General features: G+C 46.7%; 1 protein-coding gene across 1 annotated transcript in view; it reads left to right on the forward strand.

Moving 5' to 3' along the window:
• LOC142578300 (degenerin mec-10-like) overlaps window positions 1-12,445 on the forward strand; it is a 38,156-nt gene that overhangs the window by 12,408 nt on the left and 13,303 nt on the right. The window contains exons 3-5 of the mRNA XM_075687698.1: window positions 3,081-3,199; window positions 8,076-8,236; window positions 12,336-12,440. Of these exons, the coding sequence (XP_075543813.1) occupies window positions 3,081-3,199; window positions 8,076-8,236; window positions 12,336-12,440 (385 nt within the window). The remainder of the gene's footprint in view (window positions 1-3,080; window positions 3,200-8,075; window positions 8,237-12,335; window positions 12,441-12,445) is intronic.

The raw sequence follows: 12,445 nt of genomic DNA on the forward strand, positions 1-12,445 counted from the left end.
TTCTGTGCCTGCAGCTTGCAAATATGCTTCAATGAGACATTTTCTGTCGCTTAACTTGTAATCTCTTGTTCACTTGTTTGTGCATTATGATGTATTGCATTGCTTGCGTATGTGGTTGTATTTACGTATTACACAATTTTGTGACTCCCCCTCCCTATGGAGTACCCTGGGAAAAGGAATTTAATTAGACGCCGGTAATTAAAGAATAGTTAATTACGGAACTAGAACTCATGATCATAGGTAGAAGTCGAACCCTCGACCTTTGCTGGTAGTCGAACCTACTTGGAGATATGGGCGAACCGGCCATATCTCCCAGTTGCATTCCAACTGACATCGAGAAGGTCGAGAGTCAAACCCATGACCTATCGTGGGAGATAAACCCATGACTTTCGGTGTTAATTAAGGCCAAGGTAATTAAGGCAGTCGAACCCACGACCCAACACGGAGATGTGGGCGAAGCGGCCATATCTCAAAATCGTTTTCCAATTGACATCTTGAAGGTCGAGAATCAAACCCCCTACTCTTGGCGTTAATTAAGGCGAAGTTAATTAAGACACCCGAAATAAAGAAATAATTAAGGAGCTAGAACTCACGGCGTTTGGTGGAAAGCAAAGCCGCAATCCTTGGTGCGAATGAGGGCGGAGTTAATTAAGGTACCTTTAATTAAGGTAGAGTTCATTTGGGCTCTAGAACCCACGACTTTTGGTGGGAGAAAACAATAGGAATTAACAACGCATTCGAATGAAAATGTCAAGTTATGTAATGAGTGTATCGTGAGCGAGAAGGCTTTTGCGTTCCTGCTCTTTAGCGCATGCTGAAGCGACTGTTAACTTTATTAACACTAGGGAAGTGAATTATTCTTAGATATGTTACAACATTATCAGCCTTCTGCACGAGCTTTAACGTCTTCCAGAAATATTGAATAGCAACGTGAAAAAAGAAATTCATGCAGACGTAGCACCCATTCTAATATCTATGTAAAGCGAGGCTTTCATGGAGCGGTTAAATAAACGTTATAATACTGTTCATCCTCTGCAACACGTTTTAGAGCATAGCGATCTAGCGCCTTGCCCGGCAAATCAGCAAGACTCGCAAATCTCCCGCCGCGAGATCCACGTGACCCACACTACTGCAGATTAGACTATTTTCGGAATTGGCCCACTTTTAACCGTGAAATTTCTGAGGTCGGCCCAGTTTACTATTGCTTAGTCTTCAGGGCAGGCCCACCTTATGCGGCTGTAAGCCGACTGAGCGTATGCGCGGGACCCTAGCTAAGAAGGCATAAAAAGCTTCTCTTTACTGGAGGGGTTGGGCAGTTGAAGGTTTATATTTGTTGAACTGAGAATGTTAAGGTACCGTTTGTTGTTCCACTGTGTAATTTCGTAGAGAATGGAGCATACCACAAACACGTTTGTAGGGCTATCATGGATTTGTCAAAATTTAAGCCGTTTGGTACATACATGCCCAGTAATATATAACAATGTCCGTTCGGCTGTTTGTCGAACATCACCGCGGTTCATCAGTGGGCTGCCGGATTGTGGGCCGCATTGCGAACAAAATAGTCTCGCCATCCCGGCCCTGCGAAAGTGAATGGCCAGCGAAGCTGTTGAAAACCACCACTACAACTGCTTAAAGGTGTGTCTAATTCTTTATTGCGTAATGCTAATGGTAATTTAGAGTAATGAGAGTGATTGGAGTAAAGGTAAATTTGACAGCACGCCGCTGCCCATAGCGGTGCCGCAGCAACATTGAAATCAATTGCTAGACCGGTTCTCTCACATACGAGAGTCTAGGGAAGTCCCTCCCCATGTCGCAAGCTTCTGTCGGCGCGGCAGCTTGTGAAATAGTAATCTTCACCGGGAAACGCATGCTAGTAGCAATAAGTGCTTCGCATTGTTACCAGGAGCGCCTTATCATCAATTATGGGGTTCTGACGCTTCTTATATGTTTGTTCTTTATTGAAACGTATGCCGTTCCGCATGCCGTATGCGTGATTTGAGAGAATGTATGCCCTGTTTGCTTCACTTTGCTGACTGCTTGAAGCCTCTGCCTTACGGGGGCACGAACCACTGCTCCTGGCCCTTCACTGCAGCCGGGATCGGCCCACATTCTTGCTGACGGACGCGGACGCCGAAAGTCAAGTTTAACCAACTAGGGGCTACTGTTTCGCTGCAAAAATTGGTGTTTCAGATGGTCACCCGAATTTCAACAACTTTCAGATGGCAGCGTCAAGAGTTTAATGACATGCGTATTTACGGCACTTAGTTCTAGCATGTTTGCTGCATTAGAACATATTTTTGGTCAGCATTGAAACATTCCTATAATGCACCATGAAATTTACAAATAAGCGCCATAAATACGCATGTTATTAGACGGGCGTTCCCTCTCGACATCACTAACCAAAGGTTCCTGAAATTTGAGCGCCTTTTCTGAACAACATTTTTAAAGCAGCTGCCCTGAGTTTCTCACCATGCACTGCGGTGAAGCTTGGCAGGTCAAAATTCCGGAACATGAAGTTTTGTGTCGTGTGTAACCTGTTCGGTAAGGCAGAAGCAACCGCATAAGCAGCAATGATATTGTTGTCAAGAACGCGCGCGGACATACGCTTGACTTGAAAGCATTACAACTCTGGGATTTTTGGTGTCATCATGTAGAGCATGCCCCACATGATATATGAGACATGCCTCTTTATCACATATGGGAACATGCAGGTTTTTGTATTAAAATATCCTATGCTCATGTATGTGGTTATGGGGCATATGAGAGTTTTCGACAAGGTTTCCCATCTAATAATATGAGAGCATACGAGTTTTACATGATATACCCATAGGTGGATACGCGATTTTTGAGTATGGGACATATGCTTTTTTGTTGTCCTGCATAAAATCTTATTATCGTGTTGTGAATAATATCATTTCCCGCAAAACTACATCCATTATTTGCGGTTTTGCATGAACTAGTATTGCGAACGTTTTACACAAAGCATATTTCTCAACTTGGCCGTATTGGATCTTTCAACTGTATTTTAACGTGATGCGGAAATAAATATACGGACATCCTCATTGTCACTGTGCGTATAGGTTGTTCCGGAGGCGCCTGGACTCCCGGTACGGCAACTGCTTCTGCCTCAACTGTCATGGGCAGGAGCAACACAATGCCTCGATCTTCAACTATCACACCGTCTCAGCGCCGAATGCTGGTGAGGGCAGCTATTCAGTAAGTTGCGCAGCGAATCGAATGGCAGCCATACTCCCATCTTGATCGAATAAATTCGGGAGTTCGATTGATTTGTCCAAGGCCTCCCAACATTTGTGCACGGTTCACAAGAACCAAGAAGTACTCAAGGGCTCATCTGAGGCTTTCGTGGCTGTTATGTGGCCTCAGCTGAGAAAAATCCCATTACATTCTGTTACGACAATGGGCATACACCTGTACGTTTACTGTTGTAATGCAATCCGCCTTTCTGGTCAGCGCTTATGGCTTGTACGTTGCTGCTTTTATGCAGCAGACTACATGCGTGATATAAGACACGAGGACGTCGGACTAAATTGCGTTTATCAACACACACACAAGGAAATGAAAAATACAAACTTTTTTCACTTCCCAGAACCCTTCCAGACATACCCATACACAAAAGTACACTCCACTGACACGATATCCTATGGTGAACGAAAATAATCTTTAGTTTTCCAGCTACAACAACGGGCAGACTAGTTGACGTCTCCTGATGAACGATATTAGTGGTTGTGTTGTTGATGCGTTGTTCTGTTTCTGCGATGCCTGCTTCGGGCCGTACAAGGCACCCGGACGTCTTGGTGCTCTGCAATACGAGGTCGTGCCCGACGGTGTCACGCAATCGTAGTGACGCCGTGCCCGCCTTCAAGCCGTGCACGTAGTGCGTCTTAAGCCGTTCTACGCACGCTGGCAAGCAGCAAACTTAATTCTTCTTTGCGGCGTGATTTCCCTTTCTTTGCGCGTATATATATTTTTTTGCTTTTATGCTATGTTTGCAGCACCGGGACGGCGATCTTTAAGAAGGGGGCATTACGTGTATATTTGCTTTTCTGGTGACCATTTGTGACTGATTAATATTACAAAGGTATCGCTCGGCGCAAGATGCACCTTACTCTATCGGAACTTTTTGTAATGTTGTTGCTGATTAATATCGAAAGAATATTTCTATAATCAGATTGTGCGTGCAAAACGAATATTGGTGTACATTCTAGAACTTGCACGAGCATGAGCGCTTGCACTGGAACGTTAGAATATTGATGTGTAAGTAGCTGACGGCTTTGACCCGCAGGTCAGGGGCCGTATTCAAAAGGCTTTTGTTCGTAAGTGTTGCTCTGAATTGGTCCCGTGCTTCCATTAACAATATGTCCAGTAACGTGATTGGCTGGCATACGGTCTTACGAACAACTCTAGCGCAATAACATTTTAGTGAATTTGTGCCTAGATTTTTGACCACCTTCGAATGGGCTTGCTGCTATATTTAGCCTGTTACTACATGGTTTTTGAAAGTGCCTTATTCTTAATAATCACGACCACATGACAATATGGATGCAGAATGAATACCGTTGCAATCCGTAACCACAGTAAGTGTAAGAAGAGCGGTTAAGAGTGTAAATAAGAAAAAGGCGAACAACTGTTGCAGTATTGGCACAGACTACCGACACGTCCTAGCAGAAAGACGGAAAACACAGCGCCGGTTTGGGCTTGGACATCACCATCAAGACCAAGCAGTATACTGGACGCCTCGGCAGGCTATACAAAGGCTGGGTATGAAACAGGGGTTGACAACGGCTTCCGCACTTCATCCATCTGATTAACTTTCACGCAGAAAATCTGGAGATTCCATAGTGAATGTTATTCCAGTAGCCGCGGCCTTGATTTTGGCCCTTCTGAAAGAAAAAAAAGTGTAAAAGGGTTCTGCGAAGCACTGAAAGACATTGTCTAAACTGCTCCAACTTAAAGTCTATCGATTTAGTCATAGCTAGAGCAGCAAGAGACGGACAGAGAAATGACGCATAGGAGGGCATGCAGGGAGGGGAACCAGGGGTAGTTCCGATTATCTACCCTGCATGGGGGAATTGCTAGGGGGTAGGGAGATAAAAAGAGAAAGAGTGCAGATGGGGGGGGGGAAGAGTACAAACAATCCGCGTACATTAGAGCGGTAGCGGACGGCGTTCCTAAAGTCTATTAAGATGGCCCGTAGATAGCAGGAATTTTAGTAGTGTGAATAAAGCCTTCTGCCCGGAGTTTCTTTCGGAGTACTTCCTCGTAGATTTTAGTTCGGATAGTGGACGATTCTCTAGTTGTCCAAGCAATCTGCACACCGCTTACCTCTCAGGACTATAGCGCGGACAGACACAGATAATGTGCGTGAGCCCCTCATTACTGCTAAATCACCAACCCCGGGGCTGTTGGCCGTTCTAATCAGGAAGGAATAAGAGAATGTAAATGCAACGCCTAGCCCCAAACGGTGCAGCATCACGTCGTGTTAACCCTGGCGGTAGGTGCATTTGTATATACGGAGATAACGAAGGTAAACGACGCATGGCGAGAACGTTCGAGTCACACAAGGTCGGCGTAGATTCACGGGACATCAACCGCAGCAAAGGCGGAACGCAGCGTCTGTTCGTCAAAGTAAAACAAACCACATCGACCACTTTCATGTGCAGATCAGATGACTTCACCGGCATCTTCATTCCCGATCATGTTGCAGTGTCCCGGAAGCCACTGAAAGATTATGTCATGTTCCTTGTCATGGCGGCGATAATATGTCGGTCGAATTTCCGAGCGCCATTGTTCATTGGGCCCGCGGCGCATTTGACTTTGTATGCACTGAAGGGCGAGCTGCCTTGGAATCACAGATAAAACTGTCCATTGTTGCGGTGTTTCCTGATTAATTATTTGAGTGGAGCACGGAGTACAGAAAGCTCGGCACTCGTCGACGGGGTCGCACAGGATGTTTTTAACTTGATTTCTCTAGGTTTTGCCGGGACGATGACTGCAGCAGCAGAGACGTTGAATTTTACAAAACCATCTGTGTAGACATGCTGCAGGAATCTGCGAACGTTGTAAAAAGCGTTCCAGAGCTGCCTGCTTTAAAGCTTGCAACGGCGCTCCAGGTTTTTTTCTGATGTCCGGAATCGTCAGTTGTACTTGCGGCCACTGCATACAGCACAATAGTGCTCACATTCGTGTAGCAGGTGTAAATTGTGTTTGCATGCAGGATTGATGTTACAATTATTTTGGCAAATATTGAAAATAATCCTTTGCTGGGGCAAGCAAGCAAGATGCTGTGAGGGAATCCGAGTCAGGTGTCGGATGATTGCTCTCGGGACATCCGTAGCAATGTACACCATGGTATGAGGATATCTTGCAACGGCCACTGTCGCGATCGATGACGTATTTTTTGAGAGACCAAGATCCGTTATGAGTGCTTTGGTTTGCACACTCTCAAGCTACGAATATTTGTCGTGAAAATATTTCATAGTGCATGCAAGCTATACCCACAGGGAGCCCAAAAATAACGCGGTATATAATTGAAACATTCTTATGGTACTGTAGCGCCCCAGGACTTCCCACCAGAAAGCTCGAGATGGTTCACAACCATCTATATCAAACGCTTTGCCATGTACGAGATATGAGGGCTTCAGGACAAGTCTCTATCAACGATGACATCAGAAGTGCTTGTCTGTTTGGTAGAATTTGGTATACATCCACAAAGCGTACAGGGTCATCGCTTTGCGAGTAAAAACAACGAGTGTACACTTGTCAGGTGAAAGCTTCAGTGCTTGCCTTCTTAGTGTTTGATCTTACTTCTTAGATACGTTGTCACTGCCTTTGAAGCCTTCTGAAATTGTGTGCTGATTGCACACGTGTCACTCCTGAAGCCATATATATGTAGCTCTCCATATATGTCGTTCGCATATATGGAGAGCTGTAAACTTTGCCGCAACGAATCGGTAAGACCCACGAGCGCCAGGTTGAACGTAGTAGGGCTAGGCACTCTGCCTTGCGGTGCATCACAGCTGGTATAACTAGACGGCGTTGGTCCATCTTCAGTCAATATAAAGAAATACATTTCATTCAAATAGCTGAGTATCCAGCAGTAGACGTGTCTACCAATCCCTAGAACGACAGAAAGCTGAGCTAGTTCGTAAGGATTCATTATGCAAAAAAGAAGTGAGGCGTGCAGACAGGACACAAGAGTAGAGAAGTGGACAACACGAACACCGTTCGGCGTTCGTGTTGTCCACTTCTCTACTCTTGTGCCTTATCTGCACGCCTCACTTCTTTTTTTACCAATCCCTACAGCTTCTGAGCTGCCCAGAATTTCACGCTGAGCTACATTGTCATAGGCACCATTATTATAAAACAGTAAGGTCGCAGTATTTCGTGTCACGTGCTTCCGGCGCTGTACGGAGGTCACAAGGTCAAGAACAAGATCTGTTCACAACCATTCGCGTTGAATGACAGCCATTACCTTTAGATAGGCGTCGTAAAATTCTAAGTAACATTCTAACCAGGTCAGGATCATTCTTTCCAGTAGCTTGCAGACGTAGCTGGCTAGTGCTATTGGACTGTAAGATGATAACTTCAAGGGATATTTGCCAGGCTTCAGGTGTGGGGTAAGGCGCCTGGATTTCAGGGTAAGGACGAACCCGTCACACCATGATGTGCTGTATAGACCAAGACGTGCATCTCCGGTCTATTCACCAAAGTTTGCAAGCGCAGAATATGTGGTACCGTCCAGTCCTGGTGATGAATAATGGCTGCACCCAGCGAGTTCGGCCTTCATTTCTTCAATGGGGCTGCAGGGCGAAGGCGCTTGTAATTTGTACCTCATGTAAAGGTGGATAGTCGGGCTTTTTTAGTCGGGTTTTTAATAACGCGCGTTATTAAACCTGCGTTCCCACTTCGCGCCCTATCATCTGCTCTACGAACACTTTGTGTGGCCCTGCCAACTGTTACTTTATTATAAAGTGTGCCTGTTTTGCATCTGGATATGAATTCTGTCAAGTGATGTACACTATTACAAGTGAGGCAAAGTGATTACGATGACGCAGGCATGACGCTTACGCTGGACGTACAGCCACAAGAATACCTGCCTACCAGTACTGCGATGGGTTTCTTGGTCATGGTGCACGGACGCGGCTTCAGGGCGGACGCATGCGGCGACTCCGTCTTCGCCCAGCCTGGTTACATCACATACATCGGTTTAAGACAGGTATTTTGTGGCGTTTATTGACGAGATAATATATTATATTAAGTTCTAAAGACATTATTTGTAACTGTTTTCCTTTATTTTGCAAAGGACGCTTGAATAGCCGGGTTCTCTAGACACAGCTCGGCAAGCTGGCGCATGCTCGTGGACAGAAAGGTTCAACCAATAGTCGTAACTTTCATAACTCCTATCTTGACGCCTAGGTCATACTGAAAGGGTTGACTGCGCTCCGTCGTAGTGAAGAAAAAAAAAGTTTCGCTTCTCTTCTAAGATATGCTGCCATTGCAGGAAAGAATTTCGTGAACTTACATAAAAATTACATGTAGTTAGTCGCAATCTCGTCCAATTCCGTTATTCCCGTGTAATATACAACGCATCTCAGGTACTGCAGTGTGGGGTGTCAGTCTGCGCACTCGGTTCGTCGAAATCCCAAGGAACGTACGTCTTAAGAGGTGGAACCAGCTGCATGAAAACGACTGGATATTTCTTTTGCAAAGTACGCCAACAGTGTTCCTCATTGATCGCGTCTTGGAACAGCATAAAAAAGAAAACATTTCCTGCAGTGTACGAAACGTGTGTCACGGAAGAAAGCAAAGGAAGAAACTCCTTAATTTCGTCTAAAGTAACATATGCTAAGCGCAGTACGCAATTGGCTCTTATAGATATGCTTAAAAATTTGTGTAGGTTTCTTTTCCGTAAAAATGCACTAAATGTTGCCTGCGATAACAACTACACGTAGTTTGATGAATATGGCAAGCGTAGAGTGTCTTTGGATGCGTTCTGTACGCGGTTCTCGCAAAGAAACTACTGGCCTCCGCAAAATGATCAGACACCATTATTATCGTGTACTTTTTTAACTACACGCTTACCGGTGGAGCTTGTTGGCCGGCGCCCGGCTTAGCGAGACATAGCCTCCTTACTGACTACGGCTGGCGCCTCTTGGAACGCGAGCACCCATGTAAGATACAATTTTATCGCATACCGTGAGCTCGACAGACGCGAAGGGCAAACCTTCAGCGTAGCGCCAAATGCAAAACACTGTCAAATCTAAGCGTGAACATCCGAATCACCATTGCAATGACGCTGTTCCGCCTCGTTAGTGCGTGGTCCTTTCCTCTATTATGTTTTTTATTACTGTTTGTACTTATTCAGCGCGCAGCCTCTTGCATTGAGGCTCCTGTTTCAAGGTTAAGTTCCCGACATGTATTTTATTGCAGTTTTGTGGGCACTCCAAGGGTATTCTTACCGTCGCCGTCGCCGTGATGTTTCGTATAAAGCCCAAGGGCAATGACACCGTCGCCACGTGTAATATGCTGTATGTGTGAGTGAAAGCATGCGAGGGAAGCCGACGATCGCGGCCTAATCCGGCGCGCGCGAACGAAGAAAGCGGAGAGCAAAACGCGCCGTTTTCTGTCGCTCGAAAGACCGGGGGGGGGGATGGAGGGAGGGGGGCGGCGTAGGGCTCCGGCAGTAACTGCGCATTTCGCGACCTCGTGTAAGGGGAACTCATGATCGCGGCTTAATCTGGCGGGCCATAACTGGAGGCAAGCGGGGAGGCAGCTCGGGAGGAAGCTCGGGTGGAGGGGGGCGGCTACGACTCCGTTAACAAGTGCGTATTTCGTGCGGCCGCGTGCGGTCACGCGCGCCGCACGGTCGCGCGCGCTACCAGCTGCGGCCGCATTGCTCGCACCAGCGTATTGACAGCATTTGTCCGCGCTCATCGAGTGCATTGTGTTCATGTTTGCTCGTGTGCGCTGGTGCCATATGTTTGTTAATTCAGTTAGCAAGCGAATGTTTCCTAGTTTGCACGGCCGACAAAACCACTATCCTTACTTTGTGTAGCTGTGCCCTAATTTCCTATCGCAATCGATGCTTCGCCTTGCACGCGAAACTGCGACACATTTGGTAACCAAGGTGCGAGCGTAGTTTTATACTGTCTGCATTCAGGCGGTGCTAGCTTAGATCGTGCTTTTAAAGCAAAGCTTTCCTCCAAACCGTCCCTGACTTCACTGGCCGTGGGTGCTGCTGCTGTCTTACAGAATAGCTCATAGGACAGCAGATAGGCCTATATCAAAACGGCTCACATGCAGCCCCACCTGTACTACCACTATATGGCTGGGTTTGTTCGCCACGCAATTATTAATAACAAATAGTACATAATTATCCTCAGCGCTACAAATCTCCGCGTTACAGCACATAACAGCCTTGATAAAGTTCTATACGCCTTTCCTAGAGCATGGTGTGTCTGTACTATAGGCTCCTTACCAAGCGAGGAACATGGGTTCATCCAGCAGAAGGCGTGATGAAAGGCGGGCCCCAGATGCTATGTGTACTCCGCAGTCATGTCAGTCACGTGGGTGGTGAGGAGGGCGTTTCTTCGTCGTCTTGATATGTCGGGCAGCTATGTGATCGGAGGTTGCGTGATGAAAAGCTATCACAGACACTGGTACTCCCTCCGCAGAGGTCCCATCAATCACGTGGGTGGCGAGGAGATATGCCTGGCAGGCACGTGATTGCTACTTGCTACTCTGCAAAAAGTGTGATGGAAAGTTAGGTGCTTCGTAGCATTTTTGAGCCGCTTCAAGAAAACCTTATATATATATATTCAACAATATGCATGAGATTCACATATTTTTTGCCGCCTGTTCATTACGTCTGGTGGTCGCATACTTGAACCCGCATGCAACGAAAGCATACTATTATCGCTTATGTATTTGTGACAGTATCGTCCACGCGCCTTACTTTGGCATTGCTGCGTAGTGCAAAGAAACCATTACTCGATCATGTGTGCTACGCGCGCACACAGGGCGCTGTTGTTGCAGCACACATGACGCAATCGGCGCTAAATTTAGCCTCGTGTGCGACATCTAAAGAGGCGAGGCTCAGCAGTATACGGTTGTCGATCCAAGCAGGAGGGATCGCCTTTAAGAGAAGTCACTACGCCATAGCAGGCATACGTCATCGAAATTGAACCCATGTCCATCATGGTTTATGTGGCCTGCAAATGTGCGATTTGTTGCAGAACTATAACGCTTGCTAACATCATATAGTGTTCCTGCGTTTAACGCGCATGGTTCAGAAATGGCGGTAGGAGACGCGGGTTAAGAGGTTAGAGGGAGAGAGCACGATTGCAAAATTAGACCGTAAGATCTCCACTAGCTTAAAGGCGAGTCAAGTCCGTAAGCTTTGCAATGCGTGAATAAGTGAAACCTGTGTATTTGGTTACGTCGTTTCCATGCCCTGCATACAGTATAGTTCCAATATGGCCTCGGCAACACGCTCAATACGTTTCGCGTACCCCACTGCCGGCTCCATCCCTCAATTAGTCTACACAATTTTTTTTTCTCTGTGCGCGTTCGCGTTACTTGCACGTATGCGGTCTCGTCACGCCGTCCGGAGCTGCAATGCGAGCGAGACGCCATTTCTGCGCCGGCGTGCGATATAGTTCTCAACTGCGTGTTCATGGATGTGCTGAACACGCTGAACGTACAACAGCTCTGATTGACTTCAAAGGAGAGAGAAGTGAAAACCACTGCTATTGGTTCTTTCGCGTTTCCATTCCCATGAAACTTGTCAAGAAACCACGGTAATATGTTTTTATCAAAGGCAGAACTTGTTGAATTCTATTCCACGTTTTCCTCAATCTCTAATCCTCTTCCGCCAGCGTCAGAGATGACCAAGAGAACTTACTTCACGTGTCAGTATTTCATGAGAAGACAGCGGAAGCATACTTCATAGCACGAGCAGCGGCACCGAAGGTACCACTGCCCAATGTCGACGAGACGCTCGGCGTACCGCTCGGCGTTTGGAGGAACGACCGCTCTCGCAGAAAAAAATGGTACCGTGACCCTCGAAGCATCACTCTTGCATACGCGTGGCCCCAACAACCTATTGCTCTTCTTGAAGGCGACTGGACTGTAGCCCACCTGTGGCTGCCAGGGAATATTCACCTGCGTGCAGGTTTACACTGGCTGCGTCTTCCATTCTTTTCTTTCTTTTTAATTATCTATGTTTTCCCCCTTTTCTTCTCCAAGTGCATGGTTAGCTAGCAAGGTACTGCGTAGGCTAACTTCATGGCCTCTTCTTTTTCTCTTTCATACAGGGGAGGCGCACAGCGCTCCCAGAGCCGTATCAACCTCCATGCAGAGACACCTGGCCCAGCAGGCTCAAGCACTACCTTCAGAACACCACACGGTACACTCGCGAGGTAGT

Source organism: Dermacentor variabilis, chromosome 4 (genome assembly GCF_050947875.1).
Source record: "Dermacentor variabilis isolate Ectoservices chromosome 4, ASM5094787v1, whole genome shotgun sequence".
In the NCBI taxonomy this organism is placed as follows: Eukaryota; Metazoa; Arthropoda; class Arachnida; order Ixodida; family Ixodidae; genus Dermacentor; species Dermacentor variabilis.